The sequence below is a fragment of the Protopterus annectens genome, chromosome 5.part0 (genome assembly GCF_019279795.1).
Source record: "Protopterus annectens isolate FY-2018-M chromosome 5.part0, PAN1.0, whole genome shotgun sequence".
Taxonomy (NCBI): domain Eukaryota; kingdom Metazoa; phylum Chordata; order Ceratodontiformes; family Protopteridae; genus Protopterus; species Protopterus annectens.
In genome coordinates, this window is record NC_056735.1 from 881,243,340 (window position 1) to 881,266,194 (window position 22,855).

The 22,855-nt window shown below is 41.3% G+C and overlaps 1 protein-coding gene across 1 annotated transcript in view; it reads right to left on the reverse strand.

Moving 5' to 3' along the window:
- The window catches only part of LOC122802054 (neuronal acetylcholine receptor subunit alpha-9-like), a 291,951-nt gene that overhangs the window by 194,595 nt on the left and 74,501 nt on the right, over positions 1–22,855 (reverse strand). Inside the window, exon 2 of the mRNA XM_044071773.1 lies at positions 7,614–7,759. Within this exon, the coding sequence (XP_043927708.1) occupies positions 7,614–7,759 (146 nt within the window). The remainder of the gene's footprint in view (positions 1–7,613; positions 7,760–22,855) is intronic.

A 22,855-nucleotide genomic window follows, 5' to 3' on the forward strand; every position in this document is an offset into this window, starting at 1 on the left:
ACTGAAACAGCCAGGAAGGAGGGGAATAAATAAACGAGCAAAGCACACTTGCCTCTACCTAAGAAGTATGTGTGCATGTGTGTGTGCGTGTGTGTGTGTGTGTGTGTGTGTGTGTGTGTGTGTGTGTGTGTGTGTGTGTGTGTGTGTGTGTGTGTGTGTGTGTGAGTGTGTGTGTGTGTGTGTGTGTGTGTGTGTGTGTGTGTGTGAAGATAGGTAAAGGCTGCCACCCTAGCCAGATACAATTCTGTAGATAATTCTGTTATTTGTAAACATTAATGTAAGCCACAGGCTTGTTCTCTTAAATCTGAAAAGACTGGATTGGATATTGAACTGCAAAAATGTAACAACAGTGCACTCTGCTGCAAGAAAGCTAAGCCAAGCATGACTGTCTTTGCTGTCAAATTTCAGAGCCGATATGTCTAGAGGGAGGCATCCTGCCTATTGTTTTAAGACCAGAGATAGTGGCTAGAATTTGCATGTAGAAATGTCCTTCATTGCTCTGGTTTCTGACCAAGTGTAAAGAATGTAAATGTAGTTTCTGTTGGCCTGGGAACACCAGAAATGTGTGAAGAATGATGTCATGTAAAGCAGCTCAGTGTTATCAATTTAAAGAGAGAGAATCAGAGAGCTCAGAGCATTTTGTCTTGAGAACACCCAGCATCACCAGCACTGCTTTGCTCTTTATGTAAGTTTATTTAGAATTGTATTTTCTCTTAGATATAGCTAGGAAATAAGAAGATTAGACTAGTTTGCTTTTCTGTGATGTCAGAACTTTTGCTACTGTATTATTTTAAGTATTTCTCTGTAATCTCTGAACTCTTGACTAGCACTGTGTAGTAAAAAGTATTGTCTTGTGCTTTTAATTTTTATTATTAAATATTTTTAAACCTTTCAACTGTGGCTGTTTTATGTAGAGTTAATTTAAACTCTACGAGTACATTACATGTATATAGTGATGCTGTACCAAGTTACTCCAAATAAGTCTTGACTGTTAGGTCACACTTACCATTTGGATAATAATATTGCACAGCAATAACTGGACACCCTTTTAAGGGCCTTTGAATAGCTGATAAATATTAGCTGGGTGTTGGCAGTGATTTCTACCATATATTCTGGGTAAAAGGGGCACAGCTGGAGAACCTGTGCCAGCTTTCCCCAGGAGTGTCTGTGTGGTTGTGTAAACTCTTATCTCAAAGTGTGTGTGTGTGTGTGTGTCAGCTATTTGGGCAGGGACATGAAGCACTGGATGGACAGAGAGGGTGCTGGAGGTTTTAGCTTGCCTAGCTGGCTGAGCTCTGGACCCTATAGCTATGCCAGTGGGGAGTCTTATTGGGGAAATGGATAGAAAGGGAGAAACTAGCCCCTAACTGACTGTGATCTCTGTGTGCCCTTAAGGGAAATTGTACTTTACTGTGTGTGTATTTATTATCCTTCCCCTGTATGGACGCCCCTCACTGGTGTTAGTGGTGAGGGTTGAGGCTCCTTGATTGCTGGACCAGTGCACAGGCATCACATATTAATTGTTTGGTAGTGGTGGGCTATCCTCACCACATATTAATTGGTTGGCAAATACTAATTGGCTTGTAGTGGTGTGGGTAGAGTGAATTCCTGTAGCTTGTGTACAGTGATCACTGAAGGTGTTTTGTACTCTAAATCAGCCAGCCAGCGAATACTCAGAGGTCTGATCACAGCTGTTTTATTTCTTTTGTTAGCTTAGTTAGTCAGGGAGAGCAGGCAGCATGTCAGCAGAGGAGTACAGAAAGCTAACAAGGAGCCAGCTGGCTGAGATGTGTCAGGCTAGGGGACTGGTGCATGGAAACCTGACTAAGGCAAACCTGACTGCAGCCTTGGTCACAGCTGCATCAGAAAACAGCAACCAGGAGGACAATCAGACTGGCAGTGGAGATGTACCACCCTCAGAGAATGGACAGCTCAACCTTTCTGCAGAATATGTCAAAATTCATCTGGAGCTAAAGAGATGAGTTGGAGGCCAGGCGTTTGGAAACAGAAGCAGCTGAGTGACTGAGACATCTGCAGGCTGAGGAGAATGAGAAACTGATATGCCTGCAAGCTGAGGGAAAGGAGAGGCAGAGGCAGCATGAGAAGGAGATGCTGACTCTTTGCCAGAGTCATGAAGGTAATGGGGAAGGGAGTAACTGGACCCCAGAAGCACAAAAGGTCATTAAATTTCTTCCACAGTTTAAAGAGGGGGATAATTTTGATAGTTTCATTCATATGTTTGAGAAGGTATGTAAACAGTATTATGATGACCAAAGGCTCTTGGTATGGTCTCTGACTCCTTTACTCCATGATAAAGCTGTAACTGTGTTGTCTAAACTTGCTGATTGTGAATATTTTGATTATACTGCTGTTAAAAATCACTTGTTAGAATGTTTTAAACTAACACCTGAAACGTATAGGAAAAAGTTTTGTGAGCATAGACACAAAGCAGATGAAAGAGTGTTTGAATATGTTGCTGAACTGAGCACTTATTTTCATACATGGGTGAGTGGATGTCAGGTCACCACTTTTGAAGGGATGTCAGACCTTTTGGTGAGGGAATAAGCCCTTAGTACTTTGCCCGAGGACATGAGGATCTGGTTAACTGATAGACAGTGTGCTATGTCAGATGAGTTTGGAAAGAAGGGAGACCTATACCAAGCAAGCAGGGCATCCCTGTACAGGAAAGGGACCCCCAGTACTGCTCATGGGTCTAAAAGGACCCATATTGGACAGCAAAGACTGCCCCAAAAGAATCTGCCAGTAGCAGGGGAAGCCACTAGTCCAGGTACATGTCCAGAACCTAGGGTTAAATGTTTTGAATGCAACCAGTGGGACCATATGGCATACAGATGTCCATGGAGGCAAGGTGGGGAACAAAAGGTGAGAGAGCTAGTAAGTGGGAAATACAAAATGCCAGTAGCAGGTTGTCTTGAGTCAACAGGGGTACCGAGCTACCATTCTGCAGATGTCCTGATAGGGAAGGATTTGGATGAGGCAGTACCATGTGCTTATGCAGTTGTACTCAGTCAGACTAGGAGACAAGCATGTGGGCCTGGTAGCCTGGGGGAGATGCAGACAGACTGCATACTTGCAACTAGGACTGGTGAGGTGGTTACTTCAGGAAGGGAGCTATTCCGTATCAATGAGACTGAAGGTGAGCCACAGCTGCTTGTGGGTACTGATGTTACCTTGGACAGAGTGACTGCAAAGGTAGAGGTGAGTAGTAGTACCCAGACTGACAGTGAGGCACCACTGTCAGTTGATGCCAGACTTCCTGTGGAAGGGGAGCTGGGAAGGGTTATAAAGAGACAGTTGAGACAGGCCCAGCTGTCAGACCCTACATTGCAAGACCTGAGGCAGATAGTTAGTGAGGCACCTGATTCTCAAGGGAAGGGGGAATATGTATACTGGGACAAAGGGTTACTGTATAGAGAGTGGACCCCTGAGGGAAGGCTAGAAGGTGAGAGGGTACAGCAGTTGGTAGTGCCACGAGCCTACCATCTGTCACTTCTAGCCATAGCCCATGATGTTCCCTTTGCAGGTCATATGGGCATAAAAAGTACCAAGAGACGTATTATGCAGAACTTCTATTGGCCTGGAATTTCCAGAGATGTAACAGGGTACTGCAGGACCTCTGAGCAGTGCCAAAAGGTAGGCAAGGCAAGAGATAAGGTGAGAACTCCTTTGATGCCTTTGCCTGTGATTGAGGAGCCATTTCAGAGGGTAGCTGTGGATATTGTCGGGCCTATGAGTACCCCAAGTTCCACAGGGAAAACGTATATCCTAGTGGTAGTGGATTATGCTACACAATACCCTGAGGCAGTGGCTGTGTCCTCCATTAAGGCAGAAAAGGTGGCAAGTGCTTTGTTAGAGATTTTCAGCATTGTAGGTTTCCCAAAAGAAATACTGAATGACAGAGGTGCCAATTTCATGTCAAACCTGCTGGCTTGTTTGTGGAAGTACTGTGGGGTGAAGCACATGAAGACCACCCCTACAATCCCCAGACTAATGGTCTTGTTGAGAGGTTAAACTCTACAATCAAGTCCATGCTATGGGCATTTACAGAGCAGTTCAAGAGGGAGTGGGACAAATATTTGCCCCATCTGTTGTTTGCTTACAGAGAGGTTCCCCGGGAATTCACAGTTTTTTCACCCTTTGAGTTGTTGTATGGGCATAGGTTGAGGGGACCTCTAGATTTAATTCAAGATGAGTGGGAAGGTGAGTGCAAACCTCACAAGCAGTCTGTTGTGGCATATGTCCTAAACCTCAGCATAAGCCTCAGGGAACTCATGAACTTGGCCCAGGAGAAGCTGGCAGAAGCCCAACAACAGAAAAAGGTGTGGTATGACAGAAATGCTCAAGCTAGAGAGTATGCTGTGGGGCAGCAGGTATTGGTTCTCATTCCTGTCAGATACAACAAGCTGCAAGCAGCTTGTGAGGGACCCTACACGGTGTAAGAAAGGTAAGTGATGTTAACTATATGGTAGAACTGCAAGCAGGAGGCAGGAGCACAAATTGTACCATGTTAACATGATGAAACCTTACCATGATAGGGAGGCCCTTGTGCTGAGCATTTGCAGTGGATGGCAGGAGGAGTCTGAGGAAGATCTAGTGACTGATCTCCTTAGTGAGGCTCGAACTGACACATCAGTGGAAGGGGTAGCAATGCCCCAGCAGCTATCTCCTACCCAAGTTTAAAGGCCTATTAGGCAGGCCCCTTATAGGGTGCCTGAGAGAGTCAAACAGACTCTGAGGGAGGAAATAAAGGAGCTGTTGGAACTAGGGATGATTCAAGAGTCCAACAGTCCCTGGGCCTCCCCAGTGGTGCTGGTTCCAAAGAAGGATGTCAGCACCAGGTTCTGTGTGGACTACAGGAAATGAAATAGACACACAGAGTCAGATGCTTACCCTATGCCTAGGACAGATGAGGCCCTAGGGTAGCTGGGTGGGGCTAAGTATCTTACAACCATTGATTGTACAAAGGGATAGTGGCAGGTGCCATTGACTCCCAGTGCTAGAGAGAAGTCAGCCTTTGTGACTCATTTTGGCTTGTATGAGTTCACAAAGATGCCCTTTGGGATGAAAGATGCCCCCAGCAACTTACCAGAGGCTGGTAGATCATATCCTAGCAGGGGTAGAAGGGTTTTCCATTGCTTACCTGGATGATATTGCCATCTACAGCCATTTCTGGCAAGAGCAACATCAACATGTCAGGGAGGTGCTGGGCAGACTACAGAGGGCAGGGTTGACCATTAAGCTGACCAAATGTCAGCTGGGTATGACAGAGGTCTCCTACCTGGGACATAGAGTGGGGAATGGTAAGATCAGGCCATAAGCTGCTAAAGTAATAGCCATTCAGGCACGGCCTGCGCCTGTTACCAAAAACCAGGTGAGGGCATTCTTAGGGACAGCAGGGTACTACAGAAAGTTTGTCCCCAGTTATAAAATGCCATAGCTACTCCACTCACAGACCTGACAAGGAAGAACAGGCCAAATAAGGTAGCGTGGACCACAGCATGTGAGCAGGCATTCCAGAAACTTAAAGAAGCTTTGGGAGGACCCCCTGTGTTAGCCAGTCCAGATTACAGCAAATAATTTGTTGTGCAGGTGGATGCTTTGAACCATGAACAGAGGGAAAAGAGCACCCAGTGGTTTATCTCAGTCATAGGCTCCAACCCAGGGAGGAATGCTATGCAGCTGTAGAAAAGGAATGTCTAGCCATAGTGTGGGCACTGTAGAAACTTCAGCCTTATCTGTATGGAAGAAAATTCACTGTAGTGACAAATCACAACCCCCTAACATGGTTACACAGAGCCAGCCAGCAAAATGCCAAGTTGCTAAGATGGAGCCTAGGGTTGCAAGCATATGATATGTCAGTGCAGCATCACAGTGGGATAGCAATGCCAATGCATATAGGCTGTCAAGACAGGGAATGGGGTAAGGTATGCTCAGATAGACTTAACCCTCTCAAGTAGCGTTTCTCAAGGGTCACTTGAAAAACTAGCTTGAGTTCTCCAGCGAGGGGAGATGTGTGAAAATAGGTAAAGGCTGCCAGCCTAGCCAGATAGAATTCTGTAGATAATTCTGTCATTTGTAAATGTTAATGTAAGCCACAGGCTTGTTCTCTTAAATGTGAAAATACTGCATTGGATATTGAACTGCAAAAATGTAACAGCAGTGCACTCTGCTGTAAGAAAGCTAAGCCAAGCATTTTGTGACTGACTTTGATGTCAAAATTTGGACCCGATATGTCTAGAGGAAGGCATCCTGCCTATTGTTTTAAGACCAGAGTTAATGGCTTGAATTTGCATGTATAAATGTCCTTTATTGCTCTGGTTTCTGACCAGTTGTAAAGAATGCAAATGTAGTTTCTGTTAGCCTGGGAACACCAGAGAAGTGTAAAGACTGATGTCATGTGAAGCAGCTCTGTGTTATCAATTTAAAGAGAGAGAATCAGAGAGCTCAGGGCATTTTGTCTTGAGAACATCCAGCATCACCAGTACTGCTTTGCTCTTTATGTAAGTTTATTTAGAATTGTGTTTTCTTTTAGATATAGCTAGGAAATAGGAATATTAGACTAGTTTGTTTTTCTGTGATGTCAGAACTTTTGCTATTGTATTATTTTAAGTATTTCTCTGTGATCTCTGAACTCTTGACTAGCACTGTGTAGTTAGAAGTACTATCTTGTGTTTTTATTATTTATTATTAAATATTTTTAAACCTTTCAACTGTGGCTGTTTTATGTGGAGTTAATTTAAGCTCTAAGGGGACATTGCATGTATATAGTGATGCTGTACCAAGTCACTCAAAATAAGTCTTGACTGTTAGGTCACATTATCATTTGGATAATAATATTGCACAGTAATAACTGGACACCCTTTTAAGGGCCTTTGAGTAGCTGATAAATATTAGCTGGGTGGTGGCAGTGATTTCTACCATATAATATGGATAAAAGGGGCACAGCTGGAGAACCTGTGCCAGCCTTCCCCAGGAGTGTCTGTGTGGTTGTTTAAACTCTTATCTCAAAGTGTGTGTGTGTGTGTGTCAGCTATTTGAGCAGGGACATGAAGCACTGGGTGGACAGAGAGGGTGCTGGAGGTTTTAACTTGTCCAGCTGGCTGAGATCTGGACCCTATAGCTGTGTCAGTGGGGAATCTTATTGGGGACCTGGAGAGAAAGGGAGAAACCAGCCCCAGACAGACTGTGATGTCTGTGTGCTCTTAAGAAAAATTCTACTTTACTGTGTGTGCATTTATTATCCTTCCCTTATATGGATGCCCCTCACTGGTGTTAGTGGTGAGGACTGAGGCTCCTTGATTGCTGGACCAGTGCACAGGCATCACAATATATATATATATATATATATATATATATATATATATATATATATATATATATATATATATATACAAGATGTGTATCACACAAACACACACACACACACACACACACACACACACACACACACACACACACACACACACACACATATAGTATGGGAGAGACATGCAGAAAGAAATAAAGAGAATTAAAGTGAGAATGAGAATGACATACAGAGAGGAAGAGAAGGAGAAAAACAGGATATAGATGATTAAAAACACTTGTCTTACTACATCTTTGATTTGGGAGAGCGTGATCTGTAGTGTGACATTCAAGGCTTTGTCAGTATCATCCACAGGTCGCAGTGCATTGGAATAGCTTTCAAACAAGTCTCGGAATAGCATCTGTGCATACTTCCCATCAGCAGAGATTGCATCTATTAGAAAAGGGGAGTGTCATGAAATGGTGATAAGGCAGAATGTACAGCTTTGATATAAAATACTACGATTTAACTTTATGTTCCATTTCAAAACTCCTTCTTCAGAATTTGATTAAGCAATAATTCAGTTTATGCTTTTTATCACTCTATTCAGTTCTGCTTTTCTCTTTTACTTCTGTTAGCATAATTTATGGTTTGAACAGCCAACAAATAGGCCTGTCTACTGTTTATTTTTTTTCTAAAACAAAATTGTGAGAATGCAATTTTATTCATGACCAGAGTCAATAGTAAAACAAGTTCATATAAATTTATAGATAGTACAAAGAGCATTAGTTAACATTTTCAGGCAAGACAAACATTTTTATATAACGTTGTTATGTTGCAAGCAAACAGACAGATCACAACAATCCAGTAACTAGCTGCAGACCATGAAACTAAACAATGCAGCATTATCACAGAATCTAACCAAAAATGTTATGTATACCATGTTAGAATACAGTGGTTAGAAAACTGGAGGTATGCTACCACAGCTCGACTGAGAAGTGATACTGTTTCAAGGTTATTTAATGCCACAGTCATGCTTTGCTCTACACTGAGGTAATTTGTTAATTCTGTTTTGAACACAGTAAATCTAAAGGTTCATAGGTAAGTACTAGGCAATCAGTCTGCAGACTATTGCAAGTCTAACCATAAACCTCCAATTCTATAGTCCCCACAAGCATCAGGGAAGCAAAAAAGACAGACCAGGAGAGAATCTAAGGCTCCCTATCTATTTTTTTAGGTTTACCTTAAAGGTGGTAAGGGTAGTGGAAGTTTATTCCAGTCATGATACTGGGAAACACTGGGACATAAAACTATCATGCCAATGTGTCTTATTTATCTGGTGCTGAAGATTTAATTCCTTATCTGGGTATTTCGAGTACCATCTGTTCTGTGGATGAATAGGAAATCAAAGAGGGTTGGATCTTTCACGGCTCAAAATGCTAGGCACAGATTTCCACAAAGGAGTCTGGAAGAGACTGAGTGCAGAGAGAAAACTGAAAGTCTGCCCTGATGGCAGATTTTTGAGGCCACTTATCTTTTTAGTAATGAATCCCTGAAGTCTTTCAATCTGAGTGATTTGTTTAGATAAATACGTAACAAAGATGCATTATATTTAATAATGGGTCTGATCAGATATAAGTAAAGGAGACTCAAGACTTCTTTGGATGTTGTGGAGATGCCTTTATAAATTAAGTCAGACTGAACAACAGTGGAGACATGATGGTCAAATGATCACAAGAGAACCTAGATCCCTTCAGCAGTGTCTGATTAAATGGGTTTATCACCTATATGGTAAGTGAAAATTGTTTACCAAAATGAACTATATTATATTGTTCACATTTAATATGGGACATGAGACCATTGTCATTGTACCATTTGTTAACACTATCTGACCCTTGCTGGAGAAATTGTGAGTCAGTGGAAGACCAAATAACAACACATCTGCAAACATGGATGTCCATAGGCCAGGAATCTTGGCCTGGAGGTCTGAGAAATAGATGCCAAACAACTGAAGACTTAACAATGAGCCTTGTGGTACACTACTGGTATCTTTTTGCTTTCAGAAGTGGCACCTGTGACTCTAACCACATGGATTTTGGCAGGGAACCAGTTAGCTATCCAACTAACATAATAAGGATTTCTATTCAGATTTAACAGATTGTCAATAATACCTGCATATGAATATTGTTAAAGGCCTTGACCAGGCTAAGGTATGTTGTATGAGCTGCATAATCACTATCCACTGCTTTGGTTACTTTTTCAAATAAATGTATGTGGTTAATGAGGCAGGACATTCCTTTGGCAAAGCTGAATTGATGAGATTCCAGGGTTAAGAGTTTTTCAATGTCTAGGTAAATGAGGTCTGAGATACTAGCCTCATATTTAAAGCTATGGTGCGTATTGAGACTAATAGGCATATGGTTACTGGTATCTGTGGATGGGCCTGCTTAGATAATGGCCTAACAATGTCTGTTTTCCAGGCTTCAGGAATATAGTGTAGAGGTTTAGATTAAACAGATTAAGTAGTAGTTCATATAGGGCATATTTGGCATTGATAATCTGGCAACCTGGTATATTATCAGGGCTGGTGTATGAAGTGGTGTTAGCTTTTGAGAGGATTGAGAGAATATGTCCCATGGTATTTAAAGGGGGTATTTGGGATTGTGGAATCTGTGGAATAGCTATAAACTGTGGGTGGTATAAGGTTTGCACTCAATTTATCAGCTAGGATATTAGCTATTTTTCTTTGGGTCAGAGTGTGCAGTATTATTGTGGAATAGCTCCAAACATTGTTGGGCATTTAAAAATTTATAGTTATTTTTGGTTTTACTGACTGTTTTTATGTTCATATTTAGCTATGAGTTCCTTAATGGTTTCCTTTAGTACTTTACTAATTTGCTTAAATGTGCTCTTAAGGCAAGTAAAATGAGACCTCTTATAAGCACCTTTTTCTCCTCCTTCTCTTCTGCTTCATTCTTTCCATCTGTCCAAGTGCCCAATTCATAACCATGTCTATCTGCTCCTCCTCCCTCCACTGGACTGCTCTGAGTGAGGTGGGGCTGGCTTGACTCTTAAAGGTGTCCTGGGGGCTGGTGTCTGCAACTGCTTTTACTGCTTAGGGAGCATTTCTGGGGGCTACTGCCTTTAACTACTTCTGCTGCAGAGGGGGTATTTATTTTTATGTACCCTTATTTCCCTACCCCCACCTCTGCATTCACTGACAAGAAGTGCCCTCAAATGCCCTCCTCCTTGAATGATCATGGATATCCCTCTCATACAGCATCTCAGATGCCCAAGCTGCTAACTGAATCTGCCTTTTATGGGCCATAGTTAAGGCTTTGTCCCTGTATACCACAGTCCTGGCTAAGACTTCTTGTAAGCATTCAGGCATGTCTTTCTCTTGTTATAAAATGTATTTATATGTGCATTCCACCATATAAATAATGTTTTCAAATTTCTAATTATATTTGGTGTGGATAGGGACTGCCTTATCAATATATCAATATATCTGTTTAAGTGTAAGTAGAAGTCAGAGTCATAGGCAGCAGCTTTAGCAACAGAATCCATTGGAGGTGAAATACAGTGGCATTTATTCAGGTCATCAAGTAACTGAAGAAGATTTGCTTTTGAGAAGTCTGAAAACATTGAGGTATTTACAGGGGAAGTACACCATTTTTAAATGAAAACGTTACCAATTTATGGTTTGATTTAACAAGGCAGGATGATACATATGGAGCTGTGCAAGAAGTTACCATATTTGTGAGGACAAGATCAAGGATACTGGGACCCAAGTAGGATGTTCAATTATATGTAAAAGTTAGAATTTATAATGTTAGGGAAGAAATGGGCATGCTGACCACTGGCAGTGTAAGGTCAGCCAGTTTACTGATAGATAACTGAAGTCCCCTAGGCGTTGAGTTTAATGGGAATTTCTTTTCATGTGTTAAGAAAGCTATCATGCTCAGAAGGGGACATAAAGGGTGTTCTGTAAGTAGCTATGAAGGGGTTCTTAGTTTTGCATATATTGATTCAGTACTGGTATCTTGAGGAACCTGTCATGAGGTGATGATATCCTTAACAACTACCGATACTCCCCAACAGTAGGTCTGAAGACATGACAAGCAGCATACCTAGTACGACAGGAAGTGCTTTCTTTGCTCTGAAGCAGTGTCACTGTAACTACACATATATGAATGAGCTCAAGTTCAGGCATTTTTTTTTATTTGTTTAGACTCCTGAAACTGAATAGAGCCACTTTAATATGTTACACATTAGAATTTACTAGGCTGGAATATCAATCAGATGGAGTCTGCCTAAAAAGGCACTGTGGATGCAGAAAAAGCTTTAGCCACAATGAAAAAGCCTTGTTAAGAAATGTATGGAACATCTCTGGGAAAGCAAGAAGGCTTGTCAGCCATCTCATCCCAAGTTGACACTTACTGAATCCCGGTAGAATGACACCAACTCCATTGCCAGTTATTTATTTATTGGCATCTATCGCGATAGCCCACTGGGCCAAGAACAGCCCGTTTTAGTGGGGGCCCAGGGACAAAAGCTCCACAGAAAACATATACAAAGCATAAAAGATAAGCGTTATTACAAGGTTAAACATTAAGAAAAAATGGGCAAGGTATTGGAAAGATAGATTAGGGTGATGCATAGAATAATAGGAGTGTAAAAAGTTACAGAGGAAAGTGCAGGGAAGGTGGGGAATGATGGGAGGGCATTTGAGATCTAGGTTATGGAAGGTGGAAGCCTTATTGAAGTTAAATATTTTGTCTTTGAATTTTGGAATTATTCTGGGTGATGGCAATATACAACTAAAGACTAGTGTTTTTTATCTCTCAGACACATGCATAACAAGCTCAATCATATCTTCTGCATGCCCGTCTGGATAAACCACCATTCACTCCCAAATAAACCAGTGTCAGATCATAATCATATTTGCCAGGATAAAAGGATCAAGAGTCACTGTTACATCTTGGATCCTAACCTCAGAAATACAGCTAACTGACATCAATTACTAAATGGTTGGATGCAGTCTCAGTGGACCATAAGGGTTTGGAGTCTGCATTTTGTGCCTCTTAAAGGTATGCATACCACCTGTGAGTATAAAGGGTGAAGATGGCTGTGTTGTGTGAATTAATGACTGATGTTTATTAGTTTTAAGCCTGGGAGGCTTAGGCATTATTCTCTTAACAACCTCAGCATAAAATGGTTTAGTGGAAATGCTCTGTACTGTGTGCCTGTGTGTTTTGTTTACTTAATGTGTTCTAGGGTAAGAAGGTACCCTCCAAGTTATGTAAATACTTCTCTTACATAATGAATCATTGTGAGGTGGCAGTAAAGAGTTTTGGTAAGCATAAGACAGCTACTGCATTGTCACAAAATATCTAGTGCTATCAAGCTGACTACAGAGGAGGGAAAAGCTGACTGAAATTCTATATCGGTCAGTTCAGACAATTAGTATAAGATGGGGAATAATTGACTTGACTAGAAAAAGAAGATAATATGGGATATGACAGAAAGATACTGTACAATAATATGAGTTGTGAATTCTGAACAAACATGAACAAAAAATATTTTCTTCCAATTTTGGGCTCAACACCCACTAACCTAACTGGTACTGCTACTATTACTAATAATAATACGGAAGGATTCAAGAATTACTTCATTACAGTATTTAGTTTGGACAGGTTTTTATTAAAAGACATTTTAAGAAAAAAATGGTGCATTCTCACAAAAGAAATATATGAGACCAAGTGGGTCTTACTCCCAATTTTGTTTTTAAAAAAGGTAAGAACCTGAAGAACATTTTTGAAAGCATTCACCTTCCACAAAATACAAACACAGGCATGAAAAAATGTGGGTATTGCCCTTATTACAGATTTATAGTTGAAGGTGCCGTCTTTATTGTCAACAATACATTGCTTAAATCTAGAAACAAATTCAGCTGCAACTCTACCAGAGTTGTCTGTTTTGCCTACTATACCGTTTGTCCTGGGTTCTATATTGGAAGTCCTGATAGAAGGTTACAGGACAAGATATATGAGCACATATACAATTTGAAGACCAAAAAAAAAAACACAAATGCCCTGGCTAAACATGTTGCAGAATATTCAGATCCTACCTTAAAGTTATCTGTTATGGAACAGATTTATATAAATGACAGAGGAGGACCATGGTCTTTGGTTCTCGAAAAACATGAACTCTACTGGCAGCTTAAGCTCAATGCCTTAATTGGCCTGGTCTTTATGACCAGGTCTCAATCTTTTGCCTATTAAAAAAAAAGGGTAATTGAGAGGATGTATATTGGTACTTGTTTTTTTACATTTAAAATAAGAATATTGTTTTACATTATTATTTCATACAAAATATAAATTTTTCTGGTCTATATCTATTATTTATTATATTGGTTTTAGTGCAACACACTATATGCTATAGTGCCTGCTATATTTTTTTATACATATTTTTATCTACAACATTGCCTCTTTAAATATTCTGAGTCTGAACAGAGGCTAGGCAATCATGTGACTATTCTAATAACTTTGAAACTGGACTATAAAAAGGCCTGCCTTTTCAAATGCTTTTATCTGATGAAATTTTCTAGTTTTAGAAGATGAAAGCACTTATCTTATAAATTTTATCTTAACTTGCATCAATAAAAGCCAGTGGATTTTACTACAAAGTTTTTAGAGCATCTTTTGGTTGTACTGTGTTCTGTGCCATCCACACCTTGTTTTAATTTGTTCTTTAAACAACAACAGAACCTTGCTAAGAACTTTTGCACACAGAAAATTATACTAGTAACAGTTTCCAAAAAAAACTGAAATACTACCTTTATAAGTTCTGTATTTACTTTGAACCTTAGTGGATTCATTCAGCTTTTAAACAAGACAAATGCAACAGCGGGCCTTACAAAACAGCAGGTAGCATTCATTGCAAACCTTGAGGCAGGTGTTACCAGAATAATCAGATAGCCCAATTCTGCTGGCAGGCGTTAGGCAACAGTCAATCAAAAATACACAATACAGATTTGTAGGGTTCCTGTATCACAATCATACCAGAAAAAATATACTGCTCCTTGCAGGTTTTCCCCTCACTTTCTCTTCTAGATGAAATCTCTTCTGGCTCCTAGTCATAGTTTTATTAAGTTTAGCAAAACACAAAACTTTCCAGCAGAAGTAATACTTCCAGTTCTTTGCGCTTTTTTCTCACTTTCTGTTCACTCTTGGTTATCAGTTATTACTCTTCATGTGCAAACTTTCATGTTTTCTTCTACAAATTTGTCTCTTCACACACTCAGTGCCTGTTTTTCTTACACTTCTTTTACCCAACATGTCAATCGTCCTTCTCTAACATTGAAGACAAGCAGGCAGTGGGTTTTATTTAGATGCTTTAATACATATAAACACATCAGGATGGATAGCAACATCATAAAATACAAACAAACTAGTTAACAGACAGACCTTACATACATACATGCTTACATCTCAACAACCAACTACAAAATGGCAGTCTAGCTTGCATGTGCTCAGTATTTATACACTTGTGCAAGTCCTTGTATAGCTTCTTAAAGGTATATACATACATATTGATCTACATCCTCCCTCTTAAAAAGACTGCCTTGTATACAAAAACAATATCAGAGGTTAGACATGCATTACTATATACATTGGAAACAAAACACAATGCTCATGTCCAAGTTGCTTCATATCTGCTACAGGATTTAGAGATGCAACCATATTTCGTAACATAACAGTTGGGACCAAATTTAGCAACAGGAACAGTCTGTGGTGCACAACTCATAAAAGGAACTTCTGGATTCATCACAGGAATGGGAATGTCCTCTGGAACTTCCTCTGGAATTAGAACACCGGACAACTCACTCTGAGATAAAAAGTCTTTCTCACAGGCTACATGCTGTGGTATAGGTCTGGACACCAGTCTCAAATGCTTATGATTCCACCTAAAGACTGCTCCTTCTGATTCCACAATATACGATCTCGGCTCTGGACCAGTATTCTTCATGACACCAATCCGATCATAACCTTTGGATATTTGCTTCCTTACCACTTCTTCCTCTCATAATGGATTGAGCAGTTTACTGGTCTTATCATAGTAGGACTTCTGGGTTACGTGCTACTTCAACAGACTGGCTTTCACTGACGTTCTTGACACATGGAACCAACAATTGACTACTAATTGGCAATGTAGTTCTGGTTTGTCTTGACAAAAGTCTCTGGGCAGGTGAACCAAGATGTTTATCACAAGGAATACCTCTGAGATTCAAGAGATTCAGGAAAGCATAACTATTATCACATTTGGATTCTCAAGTAATTGTTTTGCACTTTGAACTGCAAGTTCTGCCAAAACATTTGACTGCGGGTACTCTGCACTACTTGTGACATGAGTAAAGTCCCATTCTTCAGCAAATCTTTTGAATTGTTGACTTGTAAACTGCATGCCATTGTCAGAAATAACTGTGGGAACTACCATGAATAACAAAATGACGCTTCATCTTAGTAATGACAGTACTGGATGCTAGGATTGGAAGTAGGTCAATCTTGAACCAATTGGAGTAAGAGTCTACTAACACCAAGTAATGTTGACCATTCCAGTCGAAGATATCGGTGGCTGCTGTCGACCAAGGTAGTTCTGGAATCTGGTTAAGCTGAAGTGGTTCCTTCTGTTGATGTGGCTTTGTACTATTACACACTGAACAATAAGAAAGTGCTCTCTCAATGTCTTATGACATAGAAGGCCAATATACTTCTCACCCTTCTTTTGGTAGATTCAGTTCCTGGGTGATCACAGTGCAAGACAGTAATGTACTCTTGTTACAAAGACTTTGGCACAATTACTTTTGGACCTTTCATAAATATATCTTTGCCAGACAAAATCTCATCTCTGTATGGAAAATAAGGTTGCGCTTCCTGCGGTAAACTAGATTGCTTTGATGGCCATCTTTGATTGATAAAGTGGTTGAGCTTCTGTAAAAATGGATCTGTGGCTGTGTGATCTCTCAGCTCAAGACATGTGGTAGAAAAATGTCTCACTTCCACAACTTCAGAATCAAGGTTCTCATTCTCATGCTGTTCAATGGTGTTTCTGGGTGATCTGAATAATGTATCAGCAAGGTAAAGAAGTTTGCCTTTCTTGTAGACAAGATTGAAATTGTACCTTTGCAATCTCAGCATCATACGTTGCAGTTGGGCTGGAGCTAAATGCATAGGCTTTCTCAAGATACTGACTAGAGGTTGGTGGTCTGTTTTGATCTGGATAGGTCTACCATAAACATAATTATGGAACTTCGAACATGCAAACACAATTGCCAAAAGCTCTTTTTCTATCTGAGCATACTGCATCTCAGTTTGGATAAGAGTTTTCAATGCATGGGCAACAAGTTGATCCGACTGCACAATGACCACATTTTGAAGCATCACAGAAAAGTGTAACTGGCTTGTGAACATCATAATATCTGAAACTTGGTGGACTAGCAATTCTGTTTCAAGACTTCAAATGCTCTTTGGTATTGCTCTAACCAAGACCAGGATACATCTTTACGTGTCATCTCTATGAGCAGTACTGAATGTTGGCTCAAGTCTGGAATGAACTCGCCTAGGTAGTTAAACATGCCAAGAAAACACTGCAGGGCTTGAACATTGTCTGGAGATGGCATCTCGAGAATAGCTGTTTGTTTTGAAGGGTCTTATCATAGGCCTGTATTAGTATGTAAATGACCAACATAAGTAACCTCTTGTAGCCTGAATTTGCATTTGTGTGGCTTGAGCTTAAGAGTCACTTAATGTGCCCCTTCTAGAACTTTTCTGAGGTTTCTGTCATGTTCTGCTTCATCGTGACCTCCTACTAGTATGTTATCTACTATAATAGTACAAAAATACCCCGAACAAAATTTACTCCATTGCTTGTTGAAAGACTTCACTTGCAGAATTTATCCCAAATGGCATTCTCAAAAATCTGTACCTACCAAATGGAGTACTGAACGTAGTGAGTAATGATGATTTCTTTTCAAGCTGAATTTGCAAAAATGAACTCTTTGCATCTAAGACAGAAAAAAATAGTGGCATTTGGCATCAAGGCTGCGACTTCTTGGACTGTGTGCATTGGATGATGAGGTCATTTTTAGCGCTTTGTTCAAATCTCATGAGTCAAAACATATTCTGATGTCATCTCAGCTTTTCTTATGAGCTATCACCATGGAAGATACCCATTCAGTTGGAGTTTCAGCTGGACAAATCACAACTGCTCTAACTCTCAAATTAAACACTCTATTCTCAATCTAAAACCCTGCACTTGCTCATATAAGCAATTTTTATAAGTGAAGCACTAATAAACTAAAAAAGCACTACATCCTCTTATACTCCCCTTGAGTACTTTATCCCCTATTGGTCCTTTTTGTTTCAGTTACAAAGGAGTTCCCTATACTATTCTAGCATGTCCAAAGGTCAGTTGCTGGTTTCCTCTCCAGTCCAGCTGGTGAATCTGGGAATCTTGAGGCAATGTTACAACTGCCTCATGTACACAGACAACCCTCTCCTCCTCCCAACAAGTGCAAATATATGTGAGAGATACAACCATATAGCCAAACTGGAGGCTGAGCTCTCTCGACTCAGTACTGGCGTAACCAGTCAAGAGGACATAGATGTACTACAACTGCAAACCAGACACATAAACACCCAAAAACATACTCGGAGGCTCTAAATAAAAATCTGCCAAAGCAGCAGAGACCTCCAAAGCAGACATCCAAGCAACCGCTACCCCAAAACAAAACACATGCAACACATAGCACACAAAGTCAGTGTGCCAAACAGTCACAGCCCTTAAGGCTTAACAACATACCTGATACACTTGTAATAGGTGACTATAGTCAGACACACTGACGTCCCGCTCACCAGGCTGAACACGGAAAAGGTCACAGTGAGCTGCCTGTCGGGCGCTAGAATCCGCCACATAACACAAGCACTCAAGGTCACTCCAAAGCAAGTACAAATATGACTCAGTTATTGTCCATGCTGGTGTGAATGACCTGAGATGTACCTCCCTGGACTACATGAAAAGAGACATAGAGGAGCTCTCTGATCATGTAGCTCAGGCTGGTATGACCCTGACCTTGAGCAGCATCTTACCCTCACCTAGAATGATGCCACAGTATAAAGACAAAATGATCTATTTTAATAATTGGCTAAAATTTTGGTGTCATTCAAAGGGGATCCAGTGCCTGTCAGCCTGGGATGACATGCTCGACAAGCCACGTTGCTTCACAAGGGACGGCTTGCACCTGTCACCCCCTGGGCTTTTGGATATTGGCAAAGGCTCTTGCCACCCCCATAGTGCCTTTTTTAGGCAAGGCTCAAAAGACAAACCCACCTCCTTAGACAACACAAGTATAAAGAAATTAAGGGTAATGCTGCTCAACGCCAGAAGTCTAGACCTCAAGATGCACGCTCTCGAAGCCTTCCTCAGTATGGAGAACATCGATGTCTGTGCAGTGACAGAAACCTGGTTCAAGGCTCCTGAGAGCACCCCAGCACTACCAGGTTATACCTCATATCATGCTTTTTGGCCCCAAAACTTGGACCAAACCACAAAAGGAGGGGGAGTATCCATATTCATCAAGGATACCAACACTTCCAGGTTAGTGGCATTGCACGAAGCATTGGAGACCATCCATGTACAACTAACAGTGGGAAAAACTGCCTTTCAGTTTGTCGCATGCTACAGACCACCCTCTCAAACTCAGGAACCCCACTCAGCCTTCCTGAAGACACTGGAGAATATGAAGGTCTCTCCAAACACCATCATATTGGGGGACTTCAACTACCAAAACATAGACTGGGGGCATTACTCAAGCCTCAACACCCTAGCCCAAAGGTTCCTAGAATTCATAAACTCAAATGCTATGGAACAACTAGTCACCACTCCCACAAGAGGGGAAAACATACTAGATCTGATCATCACCAACATGGGGACACAATGTTCCATACCAGAAGTATGCCCCTCATTGGTAAGATTGGACCATAAATTAATCTCACTGGAAATTCACATCCCGCCCCCACCCCCAGCACAGAAGACCACAGTGAAGAACTTTTCAAAAGCTAACTTCACACTTCTTAAAACCGAAGTGGAATCCTTCATGGCCCCTGGGCCAGTGGAAACTACAGCCCAATCTGCTGAATCCTTTATAAACGCATTCTATGGACACCTCCAGGAATGCATGGATCATGCAACCCCAAATAAAAGCAAGACCCAATCCCCCAAAGGCAGGCATCCTGTCTGGTGGACCCCAGCCATAAACAAGCTATACAACAGAAGGAGGAAGCTACTACATGATAGAGCAAAATCCCTAAAAGGGAAGGCATCTCTGATCAGTGCTAGCAAAAAACTACGATCACTCATAAAATCTTCCAAGGCCAGCTTCGAGAGTAAAATTGCACAAGACACTAAAGATAATCATAAGGCTTTCTTTAGTTATGTTAGAAACCTGGGTGGCAACTCCCAGATATGCTCAGAGTTAGTCCATAATGACAAAAAATACACTGAACCCACAGACATTGCTAACATCCTGGCAGACAGGTTCAGTGCAAACTTCTCCCTCCCCCCAAAAAGACAAATATCTATCCCAGCAGAGTGTTGCCTCCCTGACATCTCAGATGCCCAGGTGAGAGCCGCCCTCTCCAAAGCAAAAAACACAGCATCAATGGGACCAGACGGTGTCCCAGGCTGTGTGCTACATGAACTCCAAGAAAAGCTAAACCCTCACATAAAGCTGCTGTTCAATCTCAGCCTTACTACAGGATATGTACCCAAAGAATGGCGCACAGCAACAGTGGTCCCACTCCACAAAGGAGGTGCTTCTACAGACCCTGGAAACTACCGCCCCATAAGCCTGACTAGCCTGGTCTGCAGAGCTATGGAGGGGATCATTATGGATCTCATAAACAAAGACATTGGGGACCTACAGACACTGGATCCTACCCAATTCGGCTTTGTTAAGGGCAGATCCTGCCTCTTGAACCTGGTCAACTTCTTTGAAACAGTCACCAAGGCCATTAATGAGGGAAAGGTAGTTCACATAGCCTACCTGGACCTTGCAAAAGCCTTTGACTCAATACCCCACTCGGGCATAATAGACAAACTCTCCAGCTTAAATATAAACCCCTATGTCATAAAATGGGTTGCAAACTGTCTCAAGGACAGAACCCACATGGTCAGAATTGTTGGAGCCATGTCAGACTCTAAACCAGTTACAAGTGGCGTCCCACAGGGCTCAGTCCTGGGACCTCTCTTATTCGGTATATATTTTTCTGAGGTACAGGCTAACATGGGAGGACTGTGGCTGACCAAGTTCGCAGATGACTGCAAACTGGGCACCATAATTGACCCCCCAGCTGACACAAGCATCCTCCAAAAGGGTCTCATAGAGACGGATAACTGGTGCCAGAGCCATGGCCTTAAACTAAATGCCAAAAAAGTGTATAGTCATACCCTTTGGGAAAAACAAAGTGCCCACAAATTACCATATAGGTGGTAATCTATTAAGTACGGAAGAAGTAATTAGGGACCTGGGGACCCAAGTTGATAGTAACCTCTCCTTTGACAACCACATTGCCAAAGTGGTTAGAAAGACCTTCTATATAGCCCACCTTATCATGAAAGGATTCACATCTAGATCAAGGGAGGTCATTGTGCCCCTCTACTCATCCCTCATCAGGCCCATAATTGAGTACAATGCCCCATTTGGGATGTACCTTACCCGACACCTGCAGCAACTAGAAAGACCCCAAAAGTACCTCACAAAGAGGATCAAGGGACTCAAACAGATGCCATATGCTGCTCGGCTAAAGAAACTCCAGCTCTACTCAGTTGCGTACCGCCTACTCAGAGGCAATCTATGCCTGACGTACAAAGCCATGTCCAACCCGGAATTAATGGACATGCTCCACCTCAGAAAATCCAAATCCCTTAGAGCTACGCACTCGAGAGACTTGAACCTCAGCACAGAAATAAATAGGACAAACTTGAGGGACAGATTCATAACCCAGAGGCTCCCTTCACTCTGGAATAGAATCCCAGTCCATGTTAGGCAGAGCCCCTCACTGACTCTCTTCAAGAAGAATCTTGACGAGTGGATAGGAGATCGTAGGCTTACCCCGGGGATCACGTCTATGTCACTGCTAGACAGAGACACAGTAAACTAACCTTAATAAGGGCACAGTAATCTCACTCCAAGGGGTGGCAAAAGCCAAACACACTCTGGCTAGGCTTGTAAATGCCCTAGGGCAGGTAGCATAGTATGAACCTATGAACCTTGTTGCAGCATTTTATCTAGTTTGGCTTTGACTCTGTCCTGCATGGCTATTGGAACTTTACGTGCTGGCCTGATAACTGGACTGACATCTGGGTCTAACTTCATGGAGTACACAACTGGAAGTTTGCCTAGTTTGTCTTCAAAGAGATCAGCATAGGTAGAAAAAATGTACCGGACAAAATTAGAGTAGTAGTCTTTTAAGCTAACTTGGTGGACTTCCTTATTAAATGAAAGCAGTCCCATTTTCAAACTATCTCTGAGCCCTAATAATGACTGGACGTGCCTTTTGACCATATAAAATAACAAGTCGTAGCTTCTTCCAGCAGAGTAACATGAAAGTACAACTGAGCCTTTGGTTTGTATTTCTTCTCCTCCATAAGTAACAAGTTTGCACACCTTGCCAAATCAAGCCTTGCACCATAACACACTCTAGCAAATGTTTCCGCTGATATAACATTGCACTCAGAACCTGAATCAGCTTTGAGCTCTGTTGGTTTGCCATTTATCCGAACAGTACAAAATACTTCATTCTTTGCCCTTAAATATACTGCACTGACTGTTTCATGAAGCAGTGACACAGCATTAACATAAAGAGTTGGGTTACAGCTTTCTAATTGATCAACTTTTTTGTTAAAATGTTCCCTTTTAATAAAAGAATGTGGGCCTTTTGATTTACAAAACCTTTTGAAATTATTCCATTTATTGGATTTGTGGCATTGTTGACCAAAAGCTAAACATTTTTCCCTTTCAGACTCATGACGTCCACTACAATTACAACAGTTGGCAATGAAACTAGGTTGGGGCCCATGCTTTGAGTTTGCTGACTCACTCTTATGCCTCACTGAGACTGTGCAAACTCTGAAATTTGCTAGAAAGTTCTGGTGTTTACCACTGAGTGCTGTAGGGATTACAATCGCTGCCATGTGCTTGGGCCTGTTTCTTTTACCCACGTGCTGCATACTATCAACATGAGCTTTATCATTGTGCCTTGTAGAGCTATTCTCATTTGTAGGCATATTTGTGTGCTTTTCTGTGAGCTTGTATATCTGACAAATCTCAATGGCCTTATTCAAAGTTAAATCACTGTCATGAAGCAAAATCTTATTCACAGCATCATCTTTAATGCCACACACGTCTGTCCTTTATCAACTCATCCCTTAAATCACCAAATCTGAACATTTTAACTTTATTTCTCAGGTCATTTATATATGCTGCAA